Source organism: Anabrus simplex, chromosome 1, assembly GCF_040414725.1.
Source record: "Anabrus simplex isolate iqAnaSimp1 chromosome 1, ASM4041472v1, whole genome shotgun sequence".
Classification (NCBI taxonomy): Eukaryota; Metazoa; Arthropoda; class Insecta; order Orthoptera; family Tettigoniidae; genus Anabrus; species Anabrus simplex.
This window is the reverse complement of record NC_090265.1, coordinates 275,891,702-275,913,832: the sequence shown is the minus strand read 5'-3', so window position 1 is coordinate 275,913,832 and position 22,131 is coordinate 275,891,702. Positions and strand designations below refer to the sequence as shown.

The window sequence follows — 22,131 nt, the reverse complement described above, 5'->3', positions numbered from 1 at the left end:
TTCTAGATCCTAATGGGTGGGTAGGAGATAGGGATCTGCACTCAGATGGCCTTCACTTAAACCGCAGTGGTACGTATAAGTTAGGAAATTTGTTTGGAAGGGTAATAGGGAGGTACATTCAGGGAAACAGGGTGGCCTAGGGAGCGGTGATAAGGGAACAGGGAACTGGAAATCAAGTAGGGATGACATAAAATTGTTAGTGTTGAACTGTAGAACTATTGTAAAGAAAGGAATAGAATTAAGTAATTTAATAGATATATATTTACAAGATATTGTTATAGGAGTTGAATCATGGCTGAGAAATGATATAATGGATGCAGAAATTTTCTCACAGCACTGGAGTGTGTATCGTAGAGATAGGATAGGAATGGTGGGAGGGGGAGTATTCATTCTGGTGAAAGAAGAATTTGTAAGCTACGAAAAAGTTAAAGATGAGACACATGAAATTCTAGGTGTAAGGCTCATTTCTAAAGATAATAGGTAACTTGATATATTTGGAGTGTACAGACCGGGAAAGGGTAGCAATGACGCAGATTCAGAATTATTTGATAGGAGAGTCGGCTATGTGGGAAACAACATGGAAAGAAATGTGATTGCAGCAGGAGATCTAAATTTGCCAGATGTCAATTAGGAAGGAAATGTGAACGACAGGAAGCATGACCAACAAACAGCAAATACGTTAATATGGGAAGGACAGCTGATTCAGAAAGTGATGGAACCAACCAGAGGGAAAAAATCCTGGATGTGGTGCTGATAAAACCAGATGAGCTCTATAGGGAAACTGAAGTAATAGAAGGTATTAGGGATCATGAAGCTGTTTTTGTCGTAGTTAAAAATAAATGTGATAGAAAGGAAGGTCTTAAAAGTAGGACTATTAGGCAGTACCATATGGCTGATAAAGCAGGCATGAGGCAGTTTCTAAAAAGTAACTATGATCGGTGGAAAACGGTAAATAAAAATGTAAACAGACACTGGGATGGGTTTAAAGAAATTGTTGAGGAATGCGAAAACAGGTTTGTACCTTTAAGGGTGATAAGGAATGGTAAGGACCCACCTTATTATAATAGAGAAATAAAGAGACTAAAAAGGAGGTGCAGACTGGAAAGAAATAGAGTTAGAAATGGCTGTGGAAGTAAGGAGAAACTGAAGGAACTTACTAGAAAATTGAATCTAGCAAAGAAGGCAGCTAAGATTAACATGATGGCAAGCATAATTGGCAGTCATACAAATTTTAGTAAAAAATGGAAGGGTATGTATAGGTATTTTAAGGCAGAAACAGGTTCCAAGAAGGACATTCCAGGAATTATTTATGAACAAGGGGAGTGTGTATGTGAGGATCTTCAAAAGGCAGAAGGATTCAGTCAGCATTATGTAAAGATTGTTGGTTACATGATGATGTTGAGATAGAGGAGGAGACTAAGGCCAAAGAAGTATTAAAATTTACACATGATAACAATGACATTTACAATAAGATACAAAAATTGAAAACTAGAAAAGCAGCTGGAATTGATACGATTTCTGGGGATATACTAAAGACAATGGGTTGGGATATAGTGCCATATCTGAAGTACTTATCTGATTATTGTTTGGTCAGAGGAGCTATACCAGATGAATGGAGAGTTGCTATAGTAAGCCCTGTGTATAAAGGAAAGGGTGATAGACATAAAGCTGAAAACTACAGGCCAGTAAGTTTGACGTGAATATGTAAGCTTTAGGAAGGCATTCTTTCTGATTATATTAGACAAGTTTGTGAAATTAATAACTGGTTCGATAGAAGGTAGTTCAGTTTGAGGAAAGGTTATTCCACTAAAGCTCAACTTGTAGGATTCCACCAAGGTATAGCAGATATCTTGGATTCTGGAGGTCAAATGGTCTGTATCACGATTGACCTGTCTAAAGCATTTGATAGGGTGGATCATGGGAGACTACTGGCAAATATGAGTGCAATTGGACTAGACAAAAGAGTGACTGAATGGATTGCTATATTTCTAGAAAATAGATCTCAGAGAATTAGAGTAGGTGAAGCTTTATCTGACCCTGTAATAATTAAGAGGGGAATTCCTCAAGACAGTATTATCGGACCTTTATGTTTTCTTATATACAGGGTGAAGTGTAATTTGCACACTGGGGTGTCGCAGCGTGACTCCTCACACGCCAGCAATAAAAAATGTATCTTACAAATTTTCGTCGTGCGAGTATATCCGGTAGAAAAACGACGTTGAAGAGTAGCAATCTGGCAACACTGTAACCACATGTAGGGTAACTACCTCTGTCAGCAGAAGTTAGTCGTACTGTACAGTTGGTGCAGTGGATAGAATTTTGGGTTAGCATGCAGGAGGTCGAGTGGTCGATCCTGGGTTGAGGCGTATGTTTTTTATTTCATAAATGTAGTCCAGGTGGTATGGTATCTGGCATCTTAATCGTCAACAGCGATTGCAGTGGGTCCTCTAGAAACCATTTGCATTTACATATTACAATCCTAGAAATGGATGACCAATTTATTCACACCACTTCATCTACTAGATGTGAAACCTGTTTTCTTTGTACCCTCCTCCAAAGGTCCCATACATTAGTACCAACTATTATTCTTGCCTTGTTCAGTTCCATTACATTTCGTTAGGACCTTACGTTACCAGTAGTCCTAGCAAGGTGCTCTGAGAATAATGTCCAAACTCGGTTACAATTTGTGTGTGTTATCACCATGGTCCCAATAATTCTGCCTTTCAACATTGCGTCTGGTAACCGCATGCTGTTTAGTACGTATCTCAATGTATTATTATTATTATTATTATTATTATTATTATTATTATTATTATTATTATTATTATTATTATTATTATTATTATTATTATATCGATGGGATTGTGGAAATATCATGTCTATTACTGTTAGGGAAACAGTGTAATTCAAAACCGACCATTTCACCATTTCACCATTTTGGGATGAATCATGCAGAACAATATCTGTCAGAGAGGTAATGCGCGTTAGGTGGAACAGCATGCAGGACTGACGGCGTGTTTAGTACGTAGTGTATGCGCTGTCCACCAGACAGGGACTAGTGGCGAGCGGAGTAATGCATCCATGACAGACTCCAATGTACATACGTACACGTATCGAATGTCCGTCTTATAAACTTCTAAACCACTGTGGCAGACGTATGGCATACACAAACGATGAATATGTGGATATGCTTCTGGTCCTTGGTGCATCTGATAACCGGGCTGGTGTTGGCGCTCGTGAATATGCTGCTAGATATCCTCGTCGACGCCATCCAGATAAAAATGTGTTTCGTCGTCTGGAGGTGCGCATTCGGGAGTCAGGTTCTCTCCTTCTACCATCACGTGACAGAGGTCGTCCATGGACTCGCCATACTCCAGCTACAGAGGAAGCTATTCTGGAGGTCATACACCAAGAACCTCAGCGAAGTACACATAGCGTAGGAAGGCAGCTGCGTGTCTCGCAACGCATGGTTGTTAAGGTGCTGCACGAGCTTGGGCTGCACCCCTATCATTATTCTTGCACGAAACACCTGCATCCTGCACATTGCCATCAGTGGGTGCAATTCTGTGAATGGTTCCAACAACAACAGGAAGCCAACGATGACTTCATGAACACGGTACTAGGGTCGGATGAAGCAGCATTCACTCGTGAGGGTCTCTTTAATTTGCAGAATGCCCACCATTGGTGTGAGGTTAACCCGCACGTCACTCGCGACCGTGGATATCAAGTTCGCTTTGGTATCAACGTCTGGGCTGGAATATTGTGCGACAGGTGTCTGGGTCCCTACATGTTGCCTCACCGGTTGACTGCACAAAGGTATCATGCATTCCTCTCAAACTATCTGCCTGGTGCGCTACATGTTCGGCAGAGGATATGGTTCCAACATGATGGTGCGCCTCCGCACTCTGGAAGTAATGTGCGACAGTATTTGGACAGAACATTTCCAGGGAAATGGCTTGGACGTGGAGGTCCAGTTGTATGGCCACCGCGTTCACGTGACCTAACTCCCCTGGATTTCTTCCTTTGGGGACACCTGAAGGAGCATGTGTACTCTACTCCACCGACAAATGTGGAAGAATTGGTAGCGCGTGTTCATGCTGCTTTTGTTACTGTGGACACAGCTATGCTGTGAAGGGTCCAGAGCTGTATGATCCGGCGGGTTGCACAATGTTTGGACGTGCAGGGAGGTTGCTTTGAGCATCTGTTGTTCTGAGGACAACGTATTCTGTTGTGAAGGTCATGCGGTCATTAATATGGACAGTATTAGTGCTAATGTGCTACATCTGCACGATCATGTTACATGTAGTATGGTGGCGTCTCCAAAAACCTTAAAAAGTAGTTTGTGGGATGTGAAATAAATAACATTATTATTATAGATGTAATATGTAAATGACAAGTAGATGTTGTGTTATTGTACTGTGCTACCATCTTTAGCACATCGAAAGTGATATTGTTTGTATAGTTATTCCGTCCTATGACTGGTCATTTGTTTCAGCTGTCTATTTCTTATTAGTCTAACCAGGTATTTGTTGTTTCAGCGTTACAAAACGTAAATGTAGGATACATGTGACCTCAGAAACGGTGTCTTACTGTATTACAGTAGGTAATGTCAGATGGAAATTAGCAAATAAAAAATGCGCCTCAGCCCAGGATCGAACCATCGACCTCCTGCATGCCAACCAAAAACTCTACCCACTGCACCAACCGTACAGCACAACGAGAACGTGCTGACAGCGGTAGTTACCCTACATATGGTTACAGTGTTGCCAGATTGCTACTCTTCAACGTCCGTTTTCTACCGGATATGCTCGCAAGACGAAAATTTGTAAGAGACTTTTTTTTATTGCTGGCATGTGAGGAGTCGTGCTGCGATGCCCGAGTGCACGAATTACGCTTCACCCTGTATACAAATGATATGAGTAAAGGAGTGGAATCGGAGGTAAGGCTTTTTGCAGATGATGTTATTCTCTATAGAGTAATAAATAAGTTACAAGACTGTGAGCAACTGCAGCGTGACCTCGAAAATGTTGTGAGATGGACAGCAGGCAATGGTATGTTGATAAACGGGGTTAAAAGTCAGGTTGTGAGTTTCACAAATAGGATAAGTCCTCTCAGTTTTAATTACTGCGTTGATGGGGTGAAAGTTCCTTTTGGGGATCATTGTAAGTATCTAGGTGTTAATATAAGGAAAGATCTTCATTGGGGTAATCACATAAATGGGATTGTAAATAAAGGGTACAGATCTCTGCACATGGTTATTACGGTGTTTAGGGGTTGTAGTAAGGATGTAAAGGAGAGGGCATGTAAGTCTCTGGTAAGACCCCAACTAGAGTATGGTTCCAGTGTATGGGACCCTCACCAGGATTACCTGATTCAAGAACTGGAAAAAATCCAAAGAAAAGCAGCTCGATTTGTTCTGGGTGATTTCCGACAAAAGAGTAGCATTAAAAAAATGTTGCAAAGTTTGGGTTGGGAGGAATTGAGAGAAAGAAGAAGAGCTGCTCGACTAAGTGGTATGTAAATACAAAGTATTTTACAAGTGTTATTATTTTTATATCCACCTATTCAATACAAAGAGATCTTTTTAGAAATTAAATATTATTATAAAATGTTAAGGGACATGTTTCACCCATATTAAGGGCATCATCAGCCTCAAACTCAAACCTGTATGATGAAAAATCAGGATCCTGATTGCTCTTACAAGTCATAAAAAGATGATATCATTGTAGGTGTCTGTCCAAATATACAAATTGTTAGAATGTCCTTGGCTAAAATTGCAGTATCAAGCTGCATGTCAAAAGTTCACACGATTATACTTTCCGGAGCGTTGAAAAACTTGTTGGGGGTAGAGCAATAAACAGCCCAGTCTTTATAATGAAACAGAAATGTGCCTCCTTGAATATTCCTGTTCGAGGATAAGAAACAGCAAAGCTGATAAACTGTCACAGATGTCAATTTCGTATGTTTGAAAAGACAACAGCCTTTTTAAGAGGCTGTTCAGTTGCCTATAGTCTATTTAACTGGCTGAAGGAGTGAAAGTCAAATGTGTTATGATAAGATAACTGTCTTCCTTAAGTAATTGTGGGAGCAAGGAAAAAGCATTCAGTTGTCTATAGATGTATTTATCTTGTTTGAAGGAGCGAAAGTCGAAGGTTTATCGACGCTGATAGAGCTCTTTGGTGTGAAGTCTGTAACAAGAGGAGAGTGAATGCTTAGGAAGGTATTTTTGGAGAGATGTGGGTTTAAAAATGTAAAACATGGAAAATAATAACACTTATAAAATACTTTGTATTTACGTACATTTCAATGCGGACCTAACATGAGAATTATAACATGTAAGTGGTATGTTCCGAGCTGTCAGCGGAGAGATGACGTGGAATGACTTTAGTAGACGAATAAGTTTGAGTGGCGTTTATAAAAGTAGAAAAGATCACAATATGAAGATAAAGTTGGATTTCAAGAGGACAAATTGAGGCAAATATTCATTTATAGGGAGGGGAGTTAGTGATTGGAATAACTTACCAAGGGAGACGTTCAATAAATTTCTAATTTCTTTGAAATCATTTAGGAAAAGGCTAGGAAAACAACAGACAGGGAATCTGCCACCTGGGTGACTGCCCTAAATGCAGATCAGTATTAATTGATTGATGTATTAAGATTCTCGAAACATGTACTAGACTTATGTAAATAAATATAAATAATTAATATTTAGTATTGACTAGGTGGACCATCCTCCTACATATTTGTTGCAACTTGAGGAAAAGAAAACAGAGTTGATTAATAACTGAAACACTCAAACTTAACACTGCTATATTCTGATAACTGCTGAATTGAACTGAACGATTCATAACCAGTGAATAAAAGGACTCAGTCAAGGCAGAGATCCCGATAGATGGTACAACTCTAATAGAGTTATAATAAGACATATACCTGTATATTATATACTTTTCGGGCTTGCTGAGATGAATAGTGTCACTCAGGATATTTTTAAAGTAGAAGTTTGGCCCGCTTTGGGGTGGGAGGCGTACAAATATTACCTACTATCTGGAAAACATACTGTGGGGGAAGATGAACCTAGAACCCCTAGGGAAGGGAGTCAAATATTATTATACACACATTCAATATATTTTTCATTTCAAAATCTTTCACCTCTTAATAGAAACCATATTACAACCAAAGTTCATACATACGTTATCATCTCTATTCTCCTGGGGCTCAATTTCTTGAACATAATTTGATGGGAACCAGAGCTGCTTTTTTCCACCATAATCACCTCTCCACCAGCCACTGCCCTCCTGCTTATTCACATTTGTTATAATGGCATGTTTGCAGAATGAGAGTTCATCATCTTTTTGGGCTTCATAATCAAATATAGCTTTTACAATGACCTAGAAAGGAAAATTTTACAGTTGTGAAGACATAAATATGATGTATAAATCTGCAAGTTGTTCACATCTGCAGAGCAGTTTTTATAGTGTTAAAAGGAAATACAGGAGCTTCACATGAAAAGACTACAATCAAGCTTTCATTCTCAATTACTCTTTACGGATATCCAGACGGGCAGTAAGAGACTCTACATGTAACTGGAAATGATAAATTCTTTATGAAGTATAGATGATAATAATAATAATAATAATAATAATAATAATAATAATAATAATAATAATAATAATAATAATAATAATAATAATAATAATAATAATAATAATAATAATAATAATAATAATAATAATAATAACCCTACTCACCACAGAGCATTAGTATATGTTCAACAAGGATATGGCAACCACCTTTGAAGAATTCACCAGCAATTCCATCTAATCCAGTAGCTTTATTGTTTTTAAGTAGTTCAATAGCTTTTTCAACTTCTTGTAAAGAGATAACATTGCGAAGATTAGATATTGTAGGATTGTGTGGAATTTTCGAGAGTGCTGCTTCATCGATATCTGGATCCTTGTTTAAGGGCTCGTGGAAAAAATATTCCTTTCATCGGGAGAGAAGAGTAAAATAATTCCTATATTAAGTATGTTTATGCCTTGAGTTGATGAACCGTATATGGCTTTCGTCATGCTGAAGAGAGCCTGAGTGTTGTTCGTTTTCACTAGGCATTGCATTTCTTGAGACTTCATCGTCAACTGTTTCTGAGATCACAAGTTTTTCTCTGTATATTGGCTTTCACTTCTTGATATTCTCATTTCTTAGAAGGTGAACCAAGATTGTATTGCAAAGCTTGGTATGCCATTCTCTTTCTGTTTAGAATTTGAATTTCTTGGTCATTTTCATCAAAGCAGTCGTGATGTTTGATCTTATAGTACCCAACTGATTCTTCACCAGCTGACAATATTGCTTCTTACGTCAAGTGTTCTTCAGAGCTTTTAGGATATTTATCTGGTAGCCTTTCAGTCAAAAGTAGCTGAAATTTTGATTTAATGTCACAATCTTTGAGACGGTCTGTGTTCATTTAAGATCTTGTTAGTTTTGTTTGTTTTCTTCATTTTAAATGAATGTGTTGATTCATCATACCGTATCAGTTGGTGGTCAGTCCAACAGTCATCATCACTTGTCAGAGTTTTCCTGATTAGTACTCATGTTGATCTTGAGCACGCACAATTACATAATAAATTAGATGCCAACGTTTTGATCTTGGATGTTGCCATGATGTTTAAATTTATCTTTCTGCCTGAAGAGTATGTTAATGATAACAAGATTGTGCTCTGAGCATAATGTGAGAAGATGATTTCCATTAGAATTGTACTTCTCTACAGCCTCCTTTCCATTTACTTTGAGGTGAATCCCTACCAACTCATGCAGTGAATTCTCCCAAGAGAATGATTTTATCAGCTCAGGGTATTTTTGGTATAAGCATGTGAAGTTGGGAATAGAATGCTTCTCTTTCATCACCATCATCATCATCATCATCATCACCATAAGTGAGGGTCAGGGCATATGCACTGATTATTGTAGCTCGTTGGTTATTAGTGAGCTTGAGGCATAAACTCATAAGCCTTTAATTTATGCTAGAATGTATTTCATCAAGGTGAGGAACAACTTTGTTCGCAATGTCAAAACCAACACCAGCAATACGGGGCTCATGACTATCCTTTCCTTACCAAAAGTATGTGTAACCGCCTCCTTGTTCTTTTAACTTGCCTTTCGCCTGGTTTTCTAGTTTCACTCAGTGCTGCAATATCAATGTTAAATCTTTTTAATTCATGAGAGACAATAGCTGTTCGTCTTCAGGGTCGATAAACTGTTTCATTGCTATTTTTTTTTTTTTGCTAGTTGTTTTACGTCGCACCGACTCAGATAGGTCTTATGGCGACGATGGGACAAGGAAGGGCTAGGAGTGGGAAGGAAGCGGCCGTGGCCTTAATTAAGGTACAGCCCCAGCATTTGCCTGGTGTGAAAATGGGAAACCACGGAAAACCATTTTCAGGGCTGCCGACAGTGGGGTTTGAACCTACTATCTCCCGAATACTGGACACTGGCCGCACTTAAGCGACTGCAGCTATCGAGCTCGGTACTGTTTCATTGTCGTTAAAGTATGAATGTTCCAAGTTGCTGTTCTTTCTTTTTCTAGAAATGGCTTTACATCACAAAACAACACAGATAGATTTTATGGTGACAATGAGATAGGAAAAGGCTACGAGAAGTAAGAAAGTGGCTATGGTCCTAATTAAGGTACAGCCCCAGCACTTGCCTGGTGTGAAAATGGGGAACACCGGGCAAGTTGGCCGTGTGCGTAGAGGCGCGCGGCTGTGAGCTTGCATCCGGGAGATAGTAGGTTCGAATCCCACTATCGGCAGCCCTGAAAATGGTTTTCCGTGGTTTCCCATTTTCACACCAGGCAAATGCTGGGGCTGTACCTTAATTAAGGCCACGGCCACTTCCTTCCAACTCCTAAGCCTTTCCTATCCCATCGTCGCCGTAAGACCTATCTGTGTTGGCGCGACGTAAAGCCCCTAGCAAAAAAAAAAAAAAAAAAAAAAAAAAAATGGGGAACCACGGAAAACCACCTTCAAGATTGCCAACAGTGGGGCTCAAACCCACTATCTCCCGAATGCAAGTTCTCAGCTGTGCACTCCTAACCGCACAGCCAATTCATTCAATCATGCTGCAAGATTTATCTTTTATTTTATTTTGACTGCACATGGTGTACACTTTGGGTTCCTGAAATGTCCTGCTCAGTCACAAATGCAGCACACGAGTTGCTTTACAGCCTCTCCTCACGAAAAACGGCAATCACACATTCGTCGCCCATGTGCCGGTTTGTCACTAGGAGCTTCCGCCCATCACATCACCCCGATCGCCTCAGGTTTTGTAGAGGTATGTTTATCTTAACTAACTTCTGCAGAAGATATCTGCGTACGATATCTTTTAGCATGCGAATGCTGCTTCACATCAATAATCACACATTCCTTGACAGACTCTGAACCTATCCTCAGTGGCATAATAGTTACAATCACTGGAGGTTCTGAAACTGCTGCAACCTTCGTCCACCTTCCCAACCAGCTTTTACTCTTAAGACCCCAAGCACTGGGTTGCCTTTTCTGCCATCTACACTGTTCTGAAGTCCATCTTCTCCACTGCAAATGCCACAGAGGACTTCACACATTACCCTGCGTTAGGGCCCTCCATGACCTCTGGAGAGAGGGTGTCCCAGTATTTTAAAGTCTCCAGGAATTGGGCTACCTGTTGGTCCCAAAATACATCATCAAAAAACAGATACGACGTAATAAACAGAGTAATTCATCTGAAAATTCAAAAATTAATGCTCTTTATTATAAAGCAAAAATATCTGCCCCACCTCGCTGTCAGGTGTACACTGTCAAATTGGCAGAAATATGGATTGCCTCACATCCCTCTTCTACTATGGTTGCATAATAAGATTAGACCAAACCAGGTAGATAGTGTAATTTCAGCACAGTAACCAAATAAACAGACAAATCCAACATTATATAATATTGTGTCAAAGTACATGAGTCATGGCCAATATGGTACTTTTAATGCAAATTTGTCTTACATGCATGAAGGAGTTTGCACCAAATGATATCCAAAAACATTTCCAAAGCTGCATATCTACTGGTAATGATGGATATCCCAAATACCAGTTGCATGATCATATAGTACGGGCTGGCTCACTGTGGCTTGGAATGTGTCACCTCGCTGAAGCGATGCGTGTTGTCATCAGTCAGACAGCACTGGGCAGCACCACTATAACCCAGGTACAATGCTTTCTTGTCTGCCTTAATTTGCGCTATTGTCACGTCATACTACTATACTGATAACAAATTATGATACCAAAGCCTTCGCTCTAATAACTGCTGATAACAAACATTCAGTATATACTTTTGCTTTTATATGCTTACAGTGCAGTAACCGCAAGATGACCGACTTTACACACTTGAAGATTTTAGAATTATTTTATGCTCATTGGTGTTTTCCTTTAAAATGTTTTTCAGTACCATATACTGTAGATTCAAAATCATGCTGAAATGTTTCATATAAAAATTTACTCTATCGGGTCACTTTAAAACAGCCAGTTTCAGTATTAACTTAATGCTGCTAAATAAAATCAATAATTACTACAATGTGGACCAGAATAAATACATAGCCTAAAAGTAGAGCAGAATGACAATACTATAATCAGGACAGCAACATTCACAATATTTACTTCAGAAAAATTCCAATACTTATCTGATCCTCCTCCGCGTGGTTTAGCAGGAAATAAAAAAATCATGGAGAAATTTGAAGACACTCATCTTACAACCTGAAAAGGTTAATGAAAGTCAACCCTGAACCACTGTTAATACAAATGTTAGAGCTTGATAAATGTAAAATGCACTCCACGTGCGCTCTTTTTTTTCCTCAAAAGGATTCATATTGAAATGTCTCTTGTGAACCCTTCTTGTCTTTATCGTAATTATGGTTTACCATATCACTTACACTTATTATTTAATTTTTTTGGTTCATTTTGGCCTACTAAGGACCGTGGGGCTCGACTTAATTCTCAGCTGGGATCTTCTGCTTTTTCTTGGCCCAGTACGCTTTCATTTTCTGGCTGTGTGCCTGCTTCCTCCCATCCATCCACTTAGGTCTGGTGGCCCCTGTACTGTTTTTGCTTGTGAGGGACAGTGAGAAGAATCCCTGTAGGCTAGCTTGTCAGAACTGAGATTCGTTGTCTATGGTCTCTAAGGAATCTGTAGTTCCTCTAGGTCTGGTTTTACTGAGGTTATCCACTTGGTCTTGGAAGCCTTTCCCCTACTTGTCACTGTGAGGATTCTGTTGATGATCCTGCAGGGTTTCAGGCAGGTCATGTGCCCATAGAAGGTCAGTAGCCTTTTCCTCATACACGTGATTGTGTCTTCCAGATGTTCATAAAGCTTGTTGTTGTACATGATCCTGTAGATGCCATCCTCCTCTCTTATGGATCCTATTGTATTCTCCTCAAGATCTTTCTCTCTTTAAGTTCTCATTTCTTAAGTGGGACCTTTCGACTCCATCAAGAGACAATCAAAGGCATAGAGTACCAAGAATCTTACTACTGAGTTGTAGTGCTTCAGCTTTAGGTTCTTTGAGAGGTACTTGGAGGTGTGGATGCTTTTCCTGGAATGATAGGCCCTCTCTAACTTGGTGCACCTGGTGTCTATGGCCAAAGTTTCGCTCTTCCTTTCTGAGATCCATTCTCCTAAGTACCTGACTGCAGGAACATTAGTTATGGTGTTGTTTCCTAGTGGGATTGTAGAAAGAGCCTGTTTTATAACAGTGATAAACTCCATCTTCTTAGTTTGACCCTCAAGCCATTTTTTGCTGCAGTACTGTAAAGGCTCTGTAATTGGCGAGTAGCCTCTTCCATGCTGTTGCCCAGTAGAGTGAGATCATCAGCAAAGGCTAGACAGGGTACACTGAGGTTGTCTTTCTTGTACCCAAGCTTCAGTTCTGCTTCTGTAGCAGTCCATTCCCTCATGATCTTCTCTAGTATACAGTTGAAAAGGGTGCAAGAGAGACCATCTCCCTGTATGACTCCTGTCTGAATGGGAGAGCTCTCGGAGAGCTCATTCTTGAACTTGACTTTGGAGGTGGTGTTCCTCAAGGTAGCTTGGATCATTCTGGTGGTCTTCTCATCTACGCCTAGTTCCCGCAGGGTAGAGAAGAGGGTCTGTCTGTCAATTAAGTCATATGCCTTTTGGAAATCCACCATAATGGTTAGCAAGGGACGTCCCCCTCGGTTCCTATATATGAAGATGGTCTTGAGGTTTTTTATCTGCTATGTGCAGGACCTATGGATACAGAAACCAGCCTGGTAATCACCAAATTGGGAGTCCAGCTGTTTGGTGACTCTAGATAGCATGGCTCTAGAGAAGATCTTGTAGGTTACAAGCAACAGGGAGATGCCTCTGTAGCTGTTAAGGTCAATCTTACTTCCCTTCTTGTGTAGTGGATGGATCACGGCTGAGGTCCATCCCCCTGGCAAGACCTCTGTTCTCCGTATGTCCTAAATGATCTGAGTGATACTATACAGGGACTGTTCATCTACGTGATTCCACATTTCTGCAACTATACCACCTTCACCTGGGGCCTTGTTGTTCTTGAGGCCATTGATGATCTCCTCTATTTTTTCCCCTGTTGGGTGGTACAGACCCCTGGTTCCTGACAGTGGGTTCAGTCTCTCTAAAAGATTCTTATGCGTTGAGGAGTTTCTGGAAGTACTCTCCAAAGGTGTTGGTGCAGTCCCTGTTGTTCATTTCGAGCTTCCCATCTGGCCATCAGAGATGTAGAGTGAGGCCGTGTATGAGGTAGTCTATTTCTTGAGTCCCTTGTAGAGATCTCTTGAATTGTTTTTCTTGAAGTCGTCTTCTGCCTGTTGTATTAGAGACCTGTTTTAGTTCCTTTTGATTTTGCAGATGACGCTTGCTGTTGTTTTTCTTTGCGCAATGCAAGCCTGATGGTTGGGCTCATCCTTGTGCTGGTTCCACTTGATCCAGGCTCTGAGCCTTTCCTCTTTAGCCTGATCACACTCTGTTGTCCTTGCCTTTGTTCGATGAAGCAGGGATGGTTTCTTGAGCGGCATCCAGTAGAGCCTTTTGTAGAGTAGGCCACCCTTGTTTCTGTGTGTTCTTCTCAAGGGTGGTCAGGAATACACAGTCCTCATCCCTCAGCCGCTGGGTGTTGAACCTAGGTATCCTCGAGACCTTTGGGGTTTTGGGTGCTCTACTCAAGGGTTGTAGATTGGTCTTTACTAGGGAGAGATCGTAGTCAAATTTGAGGTTAGCTCCTCACAAGAACTTGACATTCTGTATTTCCCTGTTGCATCTCTTGTCAATAGCCAAGGGTCTATCTGAAATTCACCCAGCATGTGATTTTTACTCTTCCAGGTCATTTCCTTCCTAGGTATAGCTTGAATGCGGTTGATTTTAGGACCAGGTTATACTGTATTAGTCACAAAGGTCTATGAATCGCTCACCATTTCTGTTGGTGTTCTTGTGGACCGGGTAATTGCCTACCATCCAGCGGTATTTCTTCTCCTTGCCGACTTGTGCGTTGAAGTCAGCCGAGAGTATGGTGGTGTGGTGGTTTGGAATCTAGTCTGATAAAAATGAAATGGCGTAGGTATAGCTTTTAGTGCCGGGAGTATCCAAGGACAAGTTCAGTTCGCCAGACGCAGGCCTTTTGATCTGGCACCCGTAGTCGACCCGCGTGTCATGATGAGGATGAAATGATGATGAAGACGACACATACACCCAGTAAAAATGATTAAATTAATGTCATAATGGTCGACCTTTTCAATACTATAATACACAATATATTTGAATTACATTACTAAATTAGGGACTAGTTTCGGCCTTGGCTGGCCATCTTCAGCCTTAATATAATACATCTAATAACTAACTAAATGTACGAACACACAATTGACATTAAAATCTGGGATGAAACAAGAGTAAAATTTAAAAAATAAATTAGGCTCTAAATTCTTAGCATCTGGAGTATGCTCATCATCCAGACACTTTCTTGCATTAATATTCATAGAATTGTTAGTTCCATACTGCTAATCATTACAATTTCAATTGGAAAAAACGGGAACTGGTAAATGTTGATTCTGTAGTCAGATCATCAATTACTAAATCTAATTGAGTGGTGTTAGCAGTATGCAAGACACTGGACGCCACCGTAAATAACCTCAAGCTGACGCAGAACTGCTAGATAGTGTTTCCACTTCAACCAATGTAAATAAAATGAAATTTCCTGTAGAGCTTGTTAAAATCATGCTGAAATGCTGTTGGACATTGTCAGAACGGCACATGAAGATATGGTTAAAAGTGACACATTCTTAACTTGTGGATGGTCTAAATTCGCAATTCATTGCTGGTGTCCATGAAGTTAACCTGAATAAATGAGAGATAAAATTAGATAAAATGAATGAAGTGAAGGAGAGAGCATGTTAGTCTCATAACAGTTAGCATGAGGCATACAACAATAGGCCACGCACCACATGCCGCAACGAGAGGTAAGTCTCAAATAACCTATGCCATTTGACTAACACCCTCTCTCTTTCAATTCATTAATTTAATCTAATTTTATCTATCACTTATTCAGGTTAACTTCATGGACACCACAATGAATTGTGAATTTATAATAATAATAATAATAATAATAATAATAATAATAATAATAATAATAATAATAATAATAATAATAATAATAATAATAATAATAATGTTATTTGCTTTACGTCCCACTAACTACTCTTTTACAGTTTTCGGAGACATTGAGGTGCCGGAATTTAGCCCCGCAGGAGTTCTTTTACGTGCCAGTAAATCTACCAACACAAGGCTGACGTATTTGAGCACCTCCACCGGACCGAGCCAGGATCGAACCTGCCAAGTTGGGGTCAGAAGGCCAGAGCCTCAACTGTCTGAGCCACTCAGCCCGGCGTGAATTTATACCAGCCACAAGTTAAGAATGTGTCAGTTTTTACCATATCTTCATGTGCCATCCTGACAATGTTCAACAGCATTTCAGCATGATTTTAACAAGCTCAACGGGAACATTTCATTTTATTTACCTTGGTTGAAGTAGAAACACCATCTAGCAGTTCTGCATCAGCTGGTAGTTATTTACAGTGGCATCAAGTGGCTTGCATACTGCTAACACCACTCAAGTAGATTTGGTGATTGATGATCTGACTACTGAATCAACATTTACCAGTTCCCATTTTCCAATTGAAATTGTAATGATTAGCAGTGATGGAACTAACAATTCTATGAATATTAATGCAAGAAAGAGTCTGGATGATGAGCATTCTCCAGATGCTAAGAATATAGAACCTAAATTATTTTTCAAATTTTACTCTTATTTCATCCCAGATTTTAATGTCAATTGAGTGTGTGTACATTTGTTTTTTATGGCAATTGTGTGTTTGTACATTTATTTAGTTATTAGATGTATTACATTAAGGCTGAAGATGGCCAACCAAGGCTGAAACTAGTCCCTAGTTTAGTAATGTAATTCGAAAATATTGCATATTATAGTATTGAAAATGTGGACTATCATCATCTGCAGTTTCCAGCTGCTGGCCGGGTCTGCTTGGAACATAAGCCTCTCCTTCTCCTCTTGTCTTCCCACCAATTCTCCCTGGTTACTCTTGCCCAGTCCTCACCTCTTCTCTGTACACACTCTTCCACTCCTTTTATCCACTTGTCTCTTGGTCTTCCTCTTGGTTGTTTACCTGTTATCTCCATTTCGTGCATCCTCCTCGGTATCCTTTTCTCTGTCATTTTCTTCATGTGTCCATACCATCTAAGTCTAGATGCCTCCATCCTATTCTGTACTGGCTCTTCTTTTACTATATCTCAAACCTTCTCATTTCTCATCTTATTAAATCTTGTCACTCCTATCCTGCTTCTCAGAAATTTCATTTCACTTGCCTGTATGCTATTCACGGCTCTCTGCCTCATTACCCAAGTCTCTGCTGCGTACATCAGAATAGGTATATAGTACATCCTGTATATCACCCTTTTGCTTCTCTAAGGGACAGCCTTGCTCCAAACCAGTCTTCTGACACTTTTCAGGAATGCTCCTGCATGTTCCACGCTGGATTATTTCCTTATCATTTCTTCCACTTTCCTCTATGATACTTCCCAAGTACTTGTAACTCTCTACCTTCCTAAGCTGTTGCCCTCCAAGCAATATCCCTCTCGTAGGTCTCTTCTTCTTTCTAGTTGTGATCACCATCTCACTCTTTTGGGCATTAAATTTCAATCTATATTGTTCCACCTCATCTACCCAAGCATCTAACTGTTCCTGGATATCCTTTTCTTCCCAGACTAACAGGTCATCTGCAAACATCATCACTTTTGTTTTTCCTTCCCCAATTTTCCTTGCCACTTTTGTTATTATCTCATCCATTGTTACTACGAAGAGCAAAGGTGACAGAGCACTCCCTTGTTTTAATCCACATTTTTGCTCAAACCAGCCTGTTCTCTCTCCTCCTATTTTCACACAACTGACACTCCCCTTGTACATCTCCTTCACTCTTTCTACAGTCTGTTCCTTGACACCTTTTCTCTGTGAGGCTTCCCATACCTTGTTTCTACACATACGATCATAAGCTTTCTCAAAGTCCACGAACGCCATCACAAGATCCTTACCCCATTCGTAATGACGCTCTTGTAGCTGTCTTACTGCGAATATAAGGTCTACTGTAGACCTTCCTGATCTGAAGCCATACCGCACTTCTCTCAACTTTTCTTCCACCCTCTTTCTGATTCTATTCTCCAGAACCTTCTCAAACACCTTTGCACAGTGGTATATCAATGTGACTCCCCTATAGTTCTTAAACTCTTTTCTATTCCCCTTCTTGAAAATGGGTATGATTAGTCCCTTCATCCAATCTTCAGGGGTCTTCTTTTCCTTCCATACTACTTTCAACACACGACAAAGCCACTGTTTCCCTACCTCTCCTGCTGCCGTCACCATCTCAATACTCACTTCATCTAACCCTGGGGGTTTCCCTCCTTTCATCTTGTCCAGTGCTAGCTCCACTTCTGCCCATGTTAAGTCTTTTTCTTTTTCCATATTTCTTACTTCCTCCCTTCTTCTACTTTCCTCCTCAGTGCATCCTTCTGAGTTTAGTAAATCTTCAAAATACTTCTTCCACATTCCTTCAACTTCTTCCTCTCCTGTTTTTGTATTATGTGTTGGTAGGTTCAATCTTATTTTTTCCTGCTATTTTTCCTTGCTTTCCTTTTCCTACAGTTCCCATATTTTCATATGTTTTTCCTGCTTCTCTGTTCTCTTTCTTTCTGTCATTGTTCTCAGTTTCATTACCAGTAGTCTGTGGTCAATATCTAGGGCCCCTGATGGTATTACCCTTACATCTATAACATTCCTCTTCATTTCCCAGTCGTAGATCATGTAATCTACAATGGATTCCCTACACCAGTCACTGCTATACCACGTTATCTTATGGCTTTCTCTCTTTTTGAACCATGAGTTCCCGACCATCATCCCATTACTTCTTCTTCTTCTTCTTCTTCTTCTTCAAGTGCCATATCCAGTTGCCCAGACGTCGGCGATTACTCTGGAGAGAGTTTTTCTGTCTTCTACCAGTCGGAAGAGTCTCTCAGTTGTCTCAATACCGGTCCACTGCTTGATGTTGTGTAACCATGTTATCTCTGGTCTGCCAACTCGCTGTTTGCCCTCTATTTTACACTGGAGAATGAGTTTTATGAGGCCATATTTGTTTCCTCTTAATATTTGGCCTAGATAAGCTATTTTGCAAACTTTTATAGTTGTTATTAGTTCTTGCTTCATCCTAGCTCTCCTTAGGACTTCATCATTTGTTATCATATCTGTCCAGGGTATTCTAAGTATTCTTCTGTGTAACCACATTTCAAAGGCGGCAAGTTGTTTGATACTTGTGGCTTTTGAGGTCCATGTTTCTACTCCATATAACAGTACTGACCAGATGTAGCACTTCATTAATCTCTGTCTGAGCTTTAGATTCAGATGATTATTACAGAACAAAGAGCTCATCCTGCGAAATGCAGTTCTAGCATTCTCAATTTTGCATCTGATTTCCTTATCTGGATCCATATTGTCTGTTATTATGCTGCCGAGGTACTTGAACTGGTGGACTTTATTTAGTTCTTCTATTTCTTTACAGTTCATTGTCATCCATCTTTCCTTGGCTAATCTGATTTTTTTCTTAATCTCCCTTTGTGTCTGTTGGTAGCTGTCTTCTCTGCCCTTTTCTTGTCTTCTCCGTTCCATTAGATCAAGTATTTCATCAGTCACCCATCTCTGCTTCTTTTGCCTTGTTGATGTAAGATGATCCTTACAGACTTTTACGGTGTATCATATAATATTTTCCATTGATATTCTGTACTGTTGTCATTGTTGTTGCTATTGTTGGTTTGCATTTTGTTGTTCAGGTCTTGTATTACTGCTTTTTAAATTTTACCATCTCGCAATTTGGTAACATCAAACTTGTTAGACGCTTTGATGTGGTGGTTTTCAATTTCAATCTGATATCTGGCACATTTCTTTTGCACAAATCCAGTAGTCTTTCTACTTCCTTAATTCTTATTTCCCCATCCTTCTGCTCCAAGCACGTTCTCATAACCCCTCCTTTCCATTCCTACATGGGCATTCAAGTCCCCCATTACCACGTTATTTTGTCCATTCAATTGTCTCTCCAATTCTTCCTCAAAGTCATCTTTCTCTTGTTGTGTGCATTCTGCTTGTGGAGTATACACTTGTACAATTTCCCAGGTTTTTCCTTTGACTGTTATTTTGACTTTTATCAACCTGTCACTTATCCCTTTTCCTTCCTCTTTCAATCCATTCTTACTACCACTCCTACTCCATTTCGCTTTCCTTCATCATTTCCTGTCCACTACAACCGAAAACCATTCCGCAGTTCTCTCTTACCCTCACCCGTCTACTTGGTCTCTGCCAGCCCTAGTACATCCAGTTTTCTTCTTTCCATCATGTCTACGACCTCTTCTACTTTTCCGGTCAATGTTTGTATATTCAGTGTGCCAATTCCTAATCCTGTTCCTCGCCAGGGCCATCATCTGTTACATCCATCTGGCTTATCATTCCTTGTTTCCTTGAAAGCGAGTTAATATCCATCACCGGCTTGCTAGGCCTGTTGTGACTTCACCAGAGCCCCGTTAGCCGCCATCCTTTTCAGGATTCCTGTAGGGCCTTCACAGCTACCGTAGCGGTCCCGGGGCACCCACATTCCCCACTGCATTTCACTCCCACAGGCTATTCAATACTTGATGACGTTGCCCATCTCCCACAATGTGGTCAAGGGGTTGGACTTGTGGGAGACAAAATGTGGACCATTACGACATTAATTTAATAACTTTTATTGTGATCACAATTCAATATGGATAAAAACCATGAAGTTTATAACCTATGACATACACCCAGCCTCCGTGCCAGAGGAATTAACCGATTATGGTTAAAATTCCGGACCCTGCCAGGAATCTAACCCGGGACCCTTGTGACCAAAGGCCAGCACACTAACCATTCAGCCATGGAGCTGGATATCTAGTCTGATGATGATGGGCTATTGCTCGCTGATAGTGTGGGTTCTTAGATGGCTGTAGAGGCCAACCCTGGAGCTGCAGATTCTGCTGCATTGATGACATATATTTGGTCTGGTTGTGTAGTGTTTTTTCTTCAGAAGTTCCCATTGTTTCCTAACATTGCACTTGTCAGTTTCTATTTTCTGACGTTGTTGCTCAAAACTCTGAGTTCCTTTCAAGATACCATGGTGCCATACTGGGTGATCAATTACAGTAGCTTGCCAGTTGTCAGTTTTAAACTATCTTTTCTTCATGTAAGTCTTTAGTGTATCCTTGTACTGCTTCTGTGGTCCTCCGCATTGTCTTTGACCATCCTTTAACTGAGAATACAGAATTCATTTTGGTAGACGGAATTCAGGAACACGAACAATTTGGCCTGTCCAATGGAGTTGGTGCTTGATGATTATGGCTTGAATACTGGTGGAATTTGTTTCTTCTAGAACACTAATGTTAGTGCACCAATCTTGCAATTTCACTCTCAGGATCTTTCTCAGGCAGTGCTGGTGATATTTTTCCAGGCATTGTATGTGCCTTCTGTAGGTAGTCCCTGTTTCAACACCCATATTTAAGAGATGGTATAACAATAGTTTGGTACACATAAAACTTGACCTGAGCACTAATACTATAATTATTGGAAGCCCTTACCCGAAGTCGACCAAAATCCATGCTAGCACATTTGAGGCAGTGTTGGATTTTGGCATCAATATTTGCATTTGCTGAGAGATGCCTACCAAGGTACGGGAAGTGTACGATGTTTCACAGAATATCTCCTTGGACTATGATTGCAGGACACATAGTAATGGAGTTGGGTGCAGGTTGGTGAAAGATCTATGTCTTCTGGATATTAAGGCTTAGACCAATGCTTCTGTATGCTTCATCAAATGCCTTTAAAATTGCTCGTAAATATGTTTCTGAGTCGGCAAGAACAACATTATCAATTGCATATTGGAGTTCAGTAATTGAGGTTGTGGATACTTTGGTTTGGGCTCGCAGTCGACTGAGAATGAATAATCCTCCAATGGTCCTATATTCTATTTCTACACCCTTGGGTAGTTTACCATCAACAAGTTGAAGTATAGTCTAGGGCAGGGATGGCGAACCTATGCCACGCGTGTCACTAGTGACACGCGAACATGATTTCGGTGGCACGCCAATTGGACATAATATTTTTATATAAGTCTTTTACTACAAACAATACATATCTTATAGTGTTTCACGTTTTAGAAGTAAATATCGAAAATCAAAATACTTGTTTCATTCGGACGTGCAATATGGCAACACTGCTACACTGATAGCAAAGTCAAGTTAAATAAGTGTCGTTTTCTGGTGGTTTTGTATATGGACCTTGCAAATATATTTTCAGTGCCAAAAAGAACAGAAACATAACAAACGCAGTGACCGGATTTTTCAAGAACAGTGGACAAGGGAAATTGGACTGATAGAAAGATGTATTGCCTGCGTTCGTGAGCAATTGTATTCCCTACATTTAATGTAAAGCGCCATTTCGAGACTAATCATTCAAATGTTTGTT

At 40.2% G+C, this 22,131-nt stretch overlaps 1 protein-coding gene across 1 annotated transcript in view; it reads right to left on the bottom strand.

The window, feature by feature from the left end:
* Positions 1–22,131, bottom strand: part of LOC136863740 (1-phosphatidylinositol 4,5-bisphosphate phosphodiesterase gamma-1) — a 512,032-nt gene that overhangs the window by 151,304 nt on the left and 338,597 nt on the right. Inside the window, exon 16 of the mRNA XM_067140126.2 lies at positions 7,191–7,388. Coding sequence (XP_066996227.2) covers positions 7,191–7,388 — 198 coding nt within the window. The remainder of the gene's footprint in view (positions 1–7,190; positions 7,389–22,131) is intronic.